The following is a 12,212-nucleotide window of genomic DNA, read 5'->3' on the forward strand; positions in this document are numbered from 1 at the left end:
TGTCACCAATAGATTACTTTGCAACATGCATCAAGCAAGTATCACACAAAACGTATGAACACAAAATCACATATATACAACTTCTATTTACAACGTCCACCAATATGAAGTATCACCTTGATAGTCTGCAACTAACCACAATAACACAATAACACATTTCAGGGGCGGATCCAGGATTTCCAGTTAGGGGGGGCGCAAAATTTTATTTCGCCGAGCTGAGCGAGGCGAAAAATTTTTGGAGTTATTTTTAGGTAAAATTATTGAAATATTCTTCCAAATGGGTGAAATGTAAATATCTCAAACTATTGTGTGGTAAAATGATCGAAAAATTAAAGTTTCAAGTTGAAACCGCCTTAATCCACAACTGACAACAATCTACAGATAGACGGGCGTTCAGACGGACGCAAAGTGAGACGAGACAGATCACAACTGCTCACCCGACCAATATATTTTGCAAACGAAAATTTCTACTTTTACCAGCGACTTTTAATTGTCCTTTCATAATATCTGGTTTTTTTACTTTTTTAATTTTTGGAGGTTGTGCCAGACTTTACTGTGTTTGCAACAAAACAACTAAAATCAGAATGAGATGCATTTACGCAGTTTTCTTTATTTTCTCGGGATTCCAAGCATGTAATTTGGTACAGAATTCGGCTAAATATTGAGGTTTGCAAGTGAGAAACAAATATAGACACAGAGATACAAATTTATAAACTAACCTTTCGCTTGAAACAGTATTTCTATCTTCCATAACGGTCGGATATTATGAAAGAATCTCATCTGCCGATAGTTTCTTGACCGTGTCATGATGACATTGTGAAAGTGAGTAAGGGATGTTTTGGAACTTCGATTATCAAAGAAATTTATTATAAAAAACCGGAAATACAATGCAACATAACTTCTAAAAAAAACCTATTATAGTTGTCATCAAACGCAGCTCCGCATTGACACTTTCCTTTGAAACCATTTATAGAACTTTAAATTTAATAAAGCGTAGGTCAGTTGATTAGTAATCACGTTGATTCTGTTGAACTGACTGTTTTATATACTTTGAATGTTAAAAAAGATGTAATGGTCTCTTCTGATTCTTAAATCTGTTGGAGTAAACCCATGCTTTGCAAATTTTAGGGGGGGCGCACGCCCGCCACGCCCCCGCCTAAATCCGCCCCTGCATTTACACATGCACAAATCCTTCAATTCACAAGGAATATACATATAAACACAGCTGAACTCACGCACTAACTATCTCCTTGAGTTCACACACAATGAATATTATCCAACTGGTAAGGTTTAACACAGTGCACTTTCACGAATACACTTCCACAATATTACAACTTGCAACACCAGCAAGTAAACACCTTGTATTCTCACTAATACAAATCTATGAAGTATTCACACTTCCACATAGTACAACTTACAACACCAGCAAGTATACACCTTGTATTCTCATTAATACAAATCACTTATATATATATATCAGATTCACTTTATACATTGTATCACAATCACTATTGCAACATCCACATATAAATCCGAACACTATTCATATATATCCTTTGGAATCACTTATTTCACTCTACTTACCAGTTGGAATATTTAATCCTGATGTTAACACTTCAACGGTCCACATATAACTGACGAAGTTTCTCTGTCTTGAGCTGCCTTATATACTACGATATGGAACGGTCCATTATACGTGAAGGGGTGAAAATCAAGACTATACCAAAATTAGGGATGTTTTAAGTAATACATGGTGCTCCAACTATGGAGAAACTTATATACCTATTGAAACACAATTAACAGGGAAAGACAACTGGTGATTCACATAAAAATAAATATACTATAACCGATTTTCGTTACAGTATGTTGTCATAACAAAATGCAACCCATGAATCCTCAGAACACGCGCGCATGAAAGAGATCAACCTGGTGTCTTCAAAAAATACTTTAATCGGATTTTGATTAAGTTCATCTACACTAGATAACTTAAGTGCAGCGCCCATGTATTATACTCTCTAAGGGCTCTTCTGTGTTTACCTTCATCTGGAATGCTAAAAGCCAAACATTTGAAGCCAAATTAAGTCTATAATGAGGATGGTAAAGGGTTATCTTCATGCAACATGTTTTGCCATTTTTATTTCATGTGCAGCCGTGAAAAAGGTTTGTTATTCACCGTGTTTCGTGAAATTCGTAACAAGATCAATGTGCAAGAAATTTTGAATTGTTCGTTCATCTTGAAATGGCAATTTAATTTCGCGTTCGTCCGTGCAGATACCCCCTTTACACCCCTTTATAATGTGATATATTAAAGTACCAATTAAAATCTTTTTCAGGAACCTCGTTTATTAAACTTGCAAAATCTTCAGCTATTGAAGATTCACGATAATGAATGCAAAAGTAAATTGTTGATTCATGGTAGATGTTCCCATGGCCAACTAAAGAGGTTTTTCCAATTACTTGAGCTTTGGGTTATAATTTGTATGAAGATATAAGAGAGAATATCTTTATTGATTTGACTGTTTTAATTTGTTTGTTTCTTTTTGATAGGTTGGACTAAAAGTTATGAAAAATGTTACATCATCGTGCCAACCTTAAGATCATGGTTAGAAGCTGACACATACTGTCAAAAGTAAGTTTTGTAGATATATTTCAGGTACAAAAATGTACATGTAATACTTTTTTTTCAAGTTTTAGGGGCCTCAGTGACTTGGTGGTCCAAGTTGTACATCTACTGTATCACTAGCCTGTCAATACTTAGGTTGTGAATTCCAAACATGTCACATGATGTGTAAGTCATTTGACTCCTTTGAAATCAATCTTACATGAAATTGATACTCTGCCTTCTTCAAACCAATAAAAAACAGACCTGGCTGCAGGATTTAGCCATTAATACTGAATGTGGAGTTCAATACCAAAAATCAATCAATCAGTCAAATTGATGTCAATGAAATTTGAGCAAATAGGCTTTATTGCATCATATTCCTGGCCATAGTGTCACAAAAGCATTGTATAATATACTTCATGTACATATAAGCAACATTTCAGACCTTCAAACTAAATAGAAACTTTTCAAGTAGTTAATTTGACTCTTTAACCTATTTTACATTATTTTCTAGATAATTATTTTTTTTGTTATTGAATACATTTGTTATAACAAAACTCTTAAAATCAGAATTTAAATCAATCCAATGAAGGTAGTTGGTTCTCTCTTGGAACGCCAGGATCCTCCAGGAATACAAAACTAGTCGCTGTTACTGAAAGTGTCCAACAAACAAACCAATCCTTTTGATGTCTTGATTGTTATTTAAATTTAACATTTAGCTAAACCAATATGTCAAGTTGCTTGTCTTTCCTAATACATGTAAACAAACAGAGTTTAACAACAACTTGTTCATTTTCACATGATACAGAAACAATATTTTGTGAAGTCAAACGATGTTTAAATGGTGAGAAATCAGAGTTCTCCAAAGTTGTGGACTTGACCTCTCTTTCAAGAGACTGGGCTGGTTTTAATTAAAAAATGACCTGAAAACTCCCACTAAATCTTTTTTGCCAAAGTCTGGATAACAATAAATCCACAGTACACCATATATATAATATATATGTGTAGACTAGGTTGACAAGATTGAGATTGTGTAAAAATTACAACATTTACTGTACATTATAAGGTGTTTTTTGTTTGTAAGCTTACAAATTAAACAAATTAACAGATTTACCAATTTTTAAAACAACTTAAATCTGTTCTACAGTTCATCACTATAAATTTTATTTCTGAGTAGGAAATATTCTTAGAAAAATGGACAAAACCATAAATTTCTTAGTATTTTATGTCCTTGCTAAGGCATCTTATATATAAAACGTATTAACATTTCAAACAGCAATACATACAATGTCATTGATCATATCGTTGGCAGTCATACAAATAAAATTGTGTTTTAATTCAAGGGCTATTGACACGTTATAAAAAAGACGTAAATAGCCTTTAAATTGTCCTGAAATCTGCATTTTATTGTACATACACTTGTTGATATTACTGCATTTAACTTGTTGTTATGAAATGATCCTGTTCAAAAATTTCTTCAAAGGACAAATTCTATAAAGGACATTATCATTTTAACTGTTCTCAGTACAATTATATATTATATAACAGTGTTGCATTGATCGATTAAACATATACTTCCAGTTCAATACCTGCATTGAGTGGGAAATTTTCTACCTTTTGTATTGAAATTAAATGAAACTTATTTTGATAGATTTTACCATTTTGACTTTCTACTTTGAAGAGATATTAAAGAGACCCATATCAATAAAGAAAACAAAACAAAGACATGGAATTAAAAAATAACCGTGAAACACAAAGTTTCTTTTAAATAATAAGAAATTTCTTTTTAATCTGAGACATTTAAATGATACAGGATAAACATTCTGCTTAAAATAGTTTTATTTGTAGTTTAAAAAAAAGGGGGATATATAAGGTACTGAGGATTCTTTGAACATTGAATTTGTGGTTGACTCACTGTTAACCTGTACCCACGAAACCCATGAGAACTAGTATCCATCGAATAAAAATGAATCCACAGTATGATTGTAAATATGACAACTATCCACCACTGAGTTCTTGGATATAAGAAATTATAGGTCACTGTACAGTGTACACAGCCTTCAACAATGAGAAAAAAAAACCATACTGTTAAGCTGTAAAAGGCCCTGTAATGTTATATGTGAAACAATTTAAACGTTCACAAGGCTGATTCAGATATTTTCTACAGAGCCTAATTTTATAGAAGATTCAAGTATACTTTATTTTAATGGTAGGGTTGATCAGGTTTAAATGTTGAACAATGTGACTCTTTCATTTTGATTTAAAGTTTAACATTGATCAATATGGAATTAATCTTTTACCCAATTTAATGAAATATGGATTGAATTAAATATTATTATTTCACCAGCTTTAAGTTTGACCTATACTCTACTTGAGCTTAAAAGTTAAGAATTTAAAGTACATTTGTCAAAGCCGACCATTGTTATGGTTGATTGAGTACTATTTGATTTGTACAGAAAGACAAACTTCCCAATATTATTTGTATACACTTTAATAATCATGTGTAAACTAAAATATATAATCATAAGGCACCAGGTCGTTGTTGACTTTTTCAAAATAATGGTAAAAGAATATTTAGATATAAATATTGTTTTATGATTTAAAATTGGTTAAAGCACCTGGTATTAAGGAGTAAGAGCAAATGGTTGTCAGAATAATAACTCCAGGATAGGGTTACATTCTTCCAGCCATCTTTTCTCATGTGAACTAGTCCGGTAGAAATTCCAGTTTCCTGCCTCAATCTTGTACAGGGGCCATATTCATATCACATTCACAAGTTTTTCTCCTAGCAGATATGTAATATTTTCCCCTGGACATTAAACACCAAGCCATCATCATTTGATATCTAGATTCACTTTGTCAATGTGTTTTTTTACTTAGGCTTACATTTATTTGAAATTATTGAATGCATTTGATCATAAAAGGATCATATAAAAGTTCAAAATCTCTTTAAATATTTCACACAAAATAACATAGAAATTAACAACTATAGGTCACTATACGGCCTTCAACAATGAACAAAACCCATACCACATGGTCATCTTTAAAACCTATGATAAATTATCATTTATAACTCATGCAAATGTAATTTTCAATATTTTCTCGAAGGAAAAACAATATTGATAGTTGAGTCGAATAGGTTTATTTTCCTTGGGATTAAGAGCCTTTTGTAAATGCATTATTTATTTAAGATAGCCTTGTATTTTCTTAGTTAAAATTGCTTTTAAGACCTCTATGGAATGAAAATTTTAATTAACATCTTTCTCTAGCAAATATAGTATCTTAATAATTTTTATTTTCAGATATGGAGCGAGATTAGCCAAGCCATCAGGATATACCATTAATAACATTGTATCAAATTTGTTTACCACTGCCAATAATCCCATCACAGACTACTGGATAGGTAAGTCAGAGATGAATTTAAACAACTGAAACATTGGAGATAATATGGCATTAGTGCTTTAAGCCATTCATTCTAGTAAATAACTATAAACTCTGAGGGAGCTAAAACAGTATACCAAAAAGTAAGAGTAGTACTTAAGCTCAAATGTGTAACTGGTTGTTTGCATTTTTTGAATCATAAGAAAGGATTTATTTCATGATTTTGAAAGAAACAATAATAAAAAGGTGGAAAATTTGATTACACTTACCAATGAAAATATGTATTTTAACGCATGATTGGAAACAAACTAGAATTCACATTTTGGCATGTATCTTTTGTTTTGTATTTGTTACTCATGTGTATACATACTTGTAAGAACTTTTTCAGTAATATTCAGAAGTGTTTGAATAAATATACTTTCAAATATCTTTAAATAAAAGTCAAGTGTTTGGTTAATACTTTGAATTATATCTCTGGAGATAATATTATGAGTGTTTGTCATATTTCAGGATACAATGTCCGAGGTTTAACAAATTCTCAACGTTATGTTGGTTCCTGGAGTGATGGTACGCCTACAACAGCAGAGGTTGGTGTATGGGGAGATTTCCAACCTGACACACCCATGGGATCATGTGCTCGTGTGGACAGATCACATGATAACAAATGGTACATGGAGTCATGTGACAGGGTACTACAGTCAGTCTGTGAATTAACACCATGTCCTGACAGTAAGTTCAAAAATATGATTGAAAATCTGAAGTACAAAATAAGTCATATACAGCACTCAGGCTAATTTAAACTTTCACTGTTGCTTAATTCACAGTTTTTCTTATCTCGTCTACATTCATGTGATTCAGAATACAATAAAAGGAAAGTAAAATCACCAAAAATACTACCACATCAACTTTTAACACTGACGCTTCCAAAAAAATAACAATAAAAACAAATAAAGTCGACAAACAATTAGAACTTCAACTTGGACAAGGTGAACCAACAACTGAAGTGGTTATTGTGCGGTTGGGTAATAGCAACTAACAACTAGAGAGCCGTGGTGTAGTGGTTAGTGCATCGGACTACTAACACAAAGGTTCCTGGTTCGATTCCCGTTTGGGATGAAAATTTCAGGAACTCAATTTTCGGCTCTCCCTTGACACCATTTGCGAGTATGGTCTTGAGGAAACGATGATAGTCCGTCGGACGGGGACGATAAATGGCTGACCCGTGTTAAGAGAGAGCCATATCTCTTGCACGTTAAAGACACCCTTGTAGATTTCGAAAAAGAGTAGGCTAATGCCGCTACAAGGCAGCACTCGCACCCGCAAAGTGGAAAGGGATTAATATAAGTTGCAAAACTTGTTTCCCAATCCACTATAAATAAATATGTTTAAACTAACTAACAACTTAGAAATAAAATCTTTGGCTACTACAGAGATTAGTTTAAGTAGCTACAGCTGGAGGTTGGATATAACCTCTTGAATGTAAAAAAATATTGGGGCATTCTTGCACTATAGGCACGTTCATGTTTTAGATTTGTTCGCAGTTTCATTTAAATTTTAGATAATAAGCAGATGTTTTTGCTATTCTCAAAACATTTTCAGGATGGCATCTGATTGAAAAAAATTACTGTTATTTACATACAAGTACCAATCAATCAATTGCTGTACAACAGCACAGTTGCAACACAGATATGTGCAAGTAACTCTAACAATGGTCAGGAAGACATTGATGATGACTCACACTTTTTTTGTTAATGTTCATGGTTATGTTTCTATTTCAGACACCTTTCGATGTACAACAACAGGAAGATGTGTTGGTACTGCCAATATCTGTAATGGTCAAGACGACTGCGGAGATGGGTCAGACGAGAGAGCCTGCTGTAAGTTTCATATGTTAAGAATATTCACCAAAAATAATTATTGTCTGAACAGATATCGCTTTCAACAATGTTACAAGATATAGATATATAAATATTACATAAATATTATTTGCCAAAATTTAAACTTTAATTTATTTTAGTTTTATTATCTCCCTTTATATAAGCTTTCTTAAATTTGTTTACTAAATGTATAAAAGAATACCCAGTTTTATTTCTTGAAGATATATTTTGCTTGAATCTGTAAATCATGTTGTATCAGTGAGAGTATTATTTTGATTTAACTTTTGTTTTTAGTACAGCTACCTTGGACGGAATATTTTAATGGTAAATTTGAAATGCACTAAATATACAATATGGTGATGTTTTTATATGTGTGATGGATTTTCAACGGAATATATTATCTGCTTTTATACTTTACTTTCGGTCCAAACTATTGGAAGATGATTGTTTTATTTCTCAATTCTGCCCTTGAAAGAGCGTCCTCCAAAATTTATTCCTGTTCTTTCCAATAGAATTAAATTGTTATTATTCATTTTATACGAAGAGTATGTTTAAATTACCTGTAACCTTGTTCAATACAATAACATTACTAAAGTTTTAATGTTTTAAACTTAATGCAGTAAATTTTTGGAATGCTTGCTGTAGATTTAATATGAAAATTCATCTATGGTAAAACCCATCACAAATCATGCATGACAAAAAAGTTTTCAAATATCCTCAAGTTTCTGTCTCTCGCTATTGTGTGCATGCTAATATGGACAACATGAATATTTGCTATATATTGGGTATGGAATTTCAGGTTAATCTACTTAGCTGTGTATTAATGCATCATTACAAGTTAAAGCCAATTAAGACAATTTACCAATAACTCAAACTTAGCTCTATATACTGTTGATTCATTTATTTTCGTGTGTATCAATTTTTTCTTGGATTGTTAAAAAATTGCATTTTCCTGGATATTTGCTTTTATGGTTTTGCCAATCTCTGCAAACAAAGCCTATTGAAAATATGTTATTCATTCAACATTTGAAATCGTGGTTCACGGGTTAGCACAAAACCAATGAAAACTGGTATCCAACAAATAATAATGAATCTACAGTATAAGAATTTTAAAATATAAGATTTAAGTTGTTACACCAACATTGCATGCTGTAGACATTTTATTTTGTGCACATGATTTTATGTAGAAATTGTTGTAAAAATACATGTTAGTGGATTTAAATTCATAGATATCTTTATTCAATTCTAAGATAGAGAAGATATTGTTGTGTGTGATAATTATATATAAAAATTTCGAAAGTCTATCATGTCTTTGTAAAATTAAAGTAATACTAATTTTGTCTCAGCTTTAACAAAAGAAGCTGTTAGAGAGAGCTTTATAATTGTTCAGTGTCGTGCATTCTAATGCTTTTAAAAGACTTAAAATTAGGTGCGTAACTAATTGGTGTTTCTAGGAAATTGCTACTTTAATCAATATTGACTAAAGTAAATAATACTTAACATGCTCAAGAAGATAATTGATTATAAAACCATAGAAAACTCCATTCAGCTTTATTTTGTATGATAGGTAAATCAGTGCATCTGAAAATTAAGTATTATGAAAATGATTATTTAAAGAAGGATTGTAATGACTTAATACGTTCTTAAACCCTTATGAGTAGTTGTTGGGGTTCTTTGCCTGTTTTATTTATGATTTGTTACCCATGCATTCCTACTTCTCAAACCAGTGCTAGAGCCTAGTAAAAGTCAAAGTGAGAGCTTTTGCTCTGTGTTGAATCTTCATTGAGTATTTATTCAGATGAACAGAATAAAAGTGTTGTTTCTTTGCTATGAGTTTTGCATATAGATTTGTTTCATGAACTTAAAAACACCAAATCCATATTGATAAATAGTATCATTTAAAATTGGAAAAATGGAAGATAATACTCTAAAATTTACTCTGATTATTCAGATTTGATAAGTGAAGTAACTTCTCAATAACAAAAAACATGTGCTGATACAGAAGTCTAGTTTTATAGACTGGCTTCAGGTTTTCTCATGAATATTTCTTCTATTGTAAAAGACAAATATACAGACTGATACCTCTAACTACTGTAACATAACAAAATAAACTCCTACCGGTATACAAAGCCTAGAGTAAAAATAGGTTTTACTGTGTGTAATGCAGTTTTTATGGTAAAAATTAAAAAAATGGTGTCTGTTTTATTGTTAAAATACTGAATTTGGTTTAAGTGGAGGAATTTAAGAAAATCCTTTGTTTATAAATAACTGTTTATCTTTGAAAATATTCCCCCTCTCATTATAATGTTTGTTTTAATGTTAGGTAGATGTTATTAAAAGGATAACATTTCTTTTATTCATAATAAATGTTAAATGTTTAAGTATACCAACAAATTATTCTTAGAAAATTGTGAAATGGGTTATATTTGCTTGAGGTTAGAATTATTAAAAGCAAGTTTTTTTATGCTTATGAGGACCCGTTTGACCTTTATTAATTATGCTTTGTTATTGTAGCAACTGATTGTAAGTATTACATGTCTGGGAATGGTGGACAGGTTACAATGCCAATCACTGGTTCAACATACCCAGCCAGTTCTACATGTATTTGGACAATAGAGGCCCCAGTGGGGGAGAGAATACAAGTCCAGGTAATTACAAAATAAAAGCATAATTTGGCTATGCAAAGATGGAAGTGGGTTTTATATGGATAGCTTTATACCGGAAGATTTTCTTTAATTTTGTTTATTGATATTTGAAACAACACTTGTCTAACTTCTCATGCATGAAACAGAGCTTTTTTTTAAAAGTAGATCATAGTAAGACTTCGCTTTTTAAATTTGCTGATGTTTTTTTCAGAAACAAGGAATTCAAGTAATTGTGTTTTTCCCAATCCTATTTCCAACAGTTTCAAATGTTATCACTTTGGAGTGTATTTCGGACACAATTTTTCAGTTTGAAAAAAAACAAGATTTCCTTCACTTTAAAACATAATAAGCATTATTATTGAATCACCTTGAAGTGTAATTTAGAATTGACACCAAATTTCAGTTTGCAGTAATACTTATTTCACTTTAGAACAACATGAATTATAACTTGTTGTGCATACATATATTGTAAACCAACTTATTTTTGTGGATACTTTATTTCGCGTTTATCCCTTTCTAGTCAATTTTACTGCAATATGATTTGCACTATTATTATATTAACTAGGTGTAGATAAATCAGTTTTACATATAATTGTGTTTTCTTCTATTGAAAGTCACAAAAATAAAATGCTCAGAAAATTAGTTGGTTTACGTTTCTTATATATACATATTAAAGTGTTTTTGAAAGTGTTTTCACTCTGTTTTCTTTGTAATTTCATTTCACATTTTGATTTTGTAGTCATATCACTGATTTGTTATTTATTTGTTTTGTGTGCATTAGCTTTCTGATCCTTCTACTCCACAGGTAAACACAAAGGATATAATCCTTTATTGTCATGTTTGATAGAAATTAGTTTGTACACATGGTCTTTTAAAATGTAATGTCATTGCAAGTGTTATAATAATATGCCGTGAAAAAAAGACACAAACCAGTAGAAATTTAGAATGAAATCACTTTCTTTCTGGAATAACCTATTACTGTAATTGTAACTGCAGCTAGCAAAAGTACTATCCTATTCTAGAATTTAATTGTGCCTGTAATTGAAATTATAGTGCGCAAAGTGCCAGTATAAAACTAATTTCTTTCCAACATGACTTTCCATAGCTTAGTTTCACATTTCATGCTGAAATGTTGTCTTTTTCTTAGATTATTAAATGTAAAAAAGTATGAAGAAAATTTGGGAAGTTATAGATTTTTTAAAAATTGTTAAAAAAAAATCAGGTTAAAATTAGCAAGACAACATTGCACCTTTTTGTTTGCACATTACATCATATTTAAAGTGTTCAGGTATCTTAACAATTTAGTTTTTTGTAAACATATGAATTTCAAATTTGGAATTGGAATTATACCAGTGTAGCTAAAAATCATCTTTTATCCAATGAATATTAATTCTTTCATGACAATAAAATTTCATATATTTATCAGAAAAAAAAATCAATTTTGAAACTAATGGTATGAACACTTTTGCATCTTCTCATAATTTTTCTGCATTACTTCACCATTTTAACCATTACCAACCGCACTAACACACATTTTGAATTACCTACTATTTATTTTTATACGACCGCGAAATTTGAAAAAATTTTCGTCGTATATTGCTATCACGTTGGCGTCGTCGTCTGCGTCGTCGTCGTCCGAATACTTTTAGTTTTCGCACTCTAACTTAAGTAAAAGTGAATAGAAATCTATGAAATTTTAACACAAGG

The 12,212-nt window shown here is 31.2% G+C and overlaps 1 protein-coding gene across 1 annotated transcript in view; it reads left to right on the forward strand.

Annotated features, from left to right (window-relative positions):
* LOC134699015 (uncharacterized) overlaps nucleotides 1–12,212 on the forward strand; it is a 106,779-nt gene that overhangs the window by 9,498 nt on the left and 85,069 nt on the right. The window contains exons 3-9 of the mRNA XM_063560707.1: nucleotides 2,548–2,629; nucleotides 5,905–6,005; nucleotides 6,494–6,712; nucleotides 7,762–7,860; nucleotides 8,155–8,184; nucleotides 10,375–10,508; nucleotides 11,287–11,310. Coding sequence (XP_063416777.1) covers nucleotides 2,548–2,629; nucleotides 5,905–6,005; nucleotides 6,494–6,712; nucleotides 7,762–7,860; nucleotides 8,155–8,184; nucleotides 10,375–10,508; nucleotides 11,287–11,310 — 689 coding nt within the window. The remainder of the gene's footprint in view (nucleotides 1–2,547; nucleotides 2,630–5,904; nucleotides 6,006–6,493; nucleotides 6,713–7,761; nucleotides 7,861–8,154; nucleotides 8,185–10,374; nucleotides 10,509–11,286; nucleotides 11,311–12,212) is intronic.

The sequence above is a fragment of the Mytilus trossulus genome, unplaced genomic scaffold (genome assembly GCF_036588685.1).
Source record: "Mytilus trossulus isolate FHL-02 unplaced genomic scaffold, PNRI_Mtr1.1.1.hap1 h1tg000024l__unscaffolded, whole genome shotgun sequence".
Classification (NCBI taxonomy): domain Eukaryota; kingdom Metazoa; phylum Mollusca; class Bivalvia; order Mytilida; family Mytilidae; genus Mytilus; species Mytilus trossulus.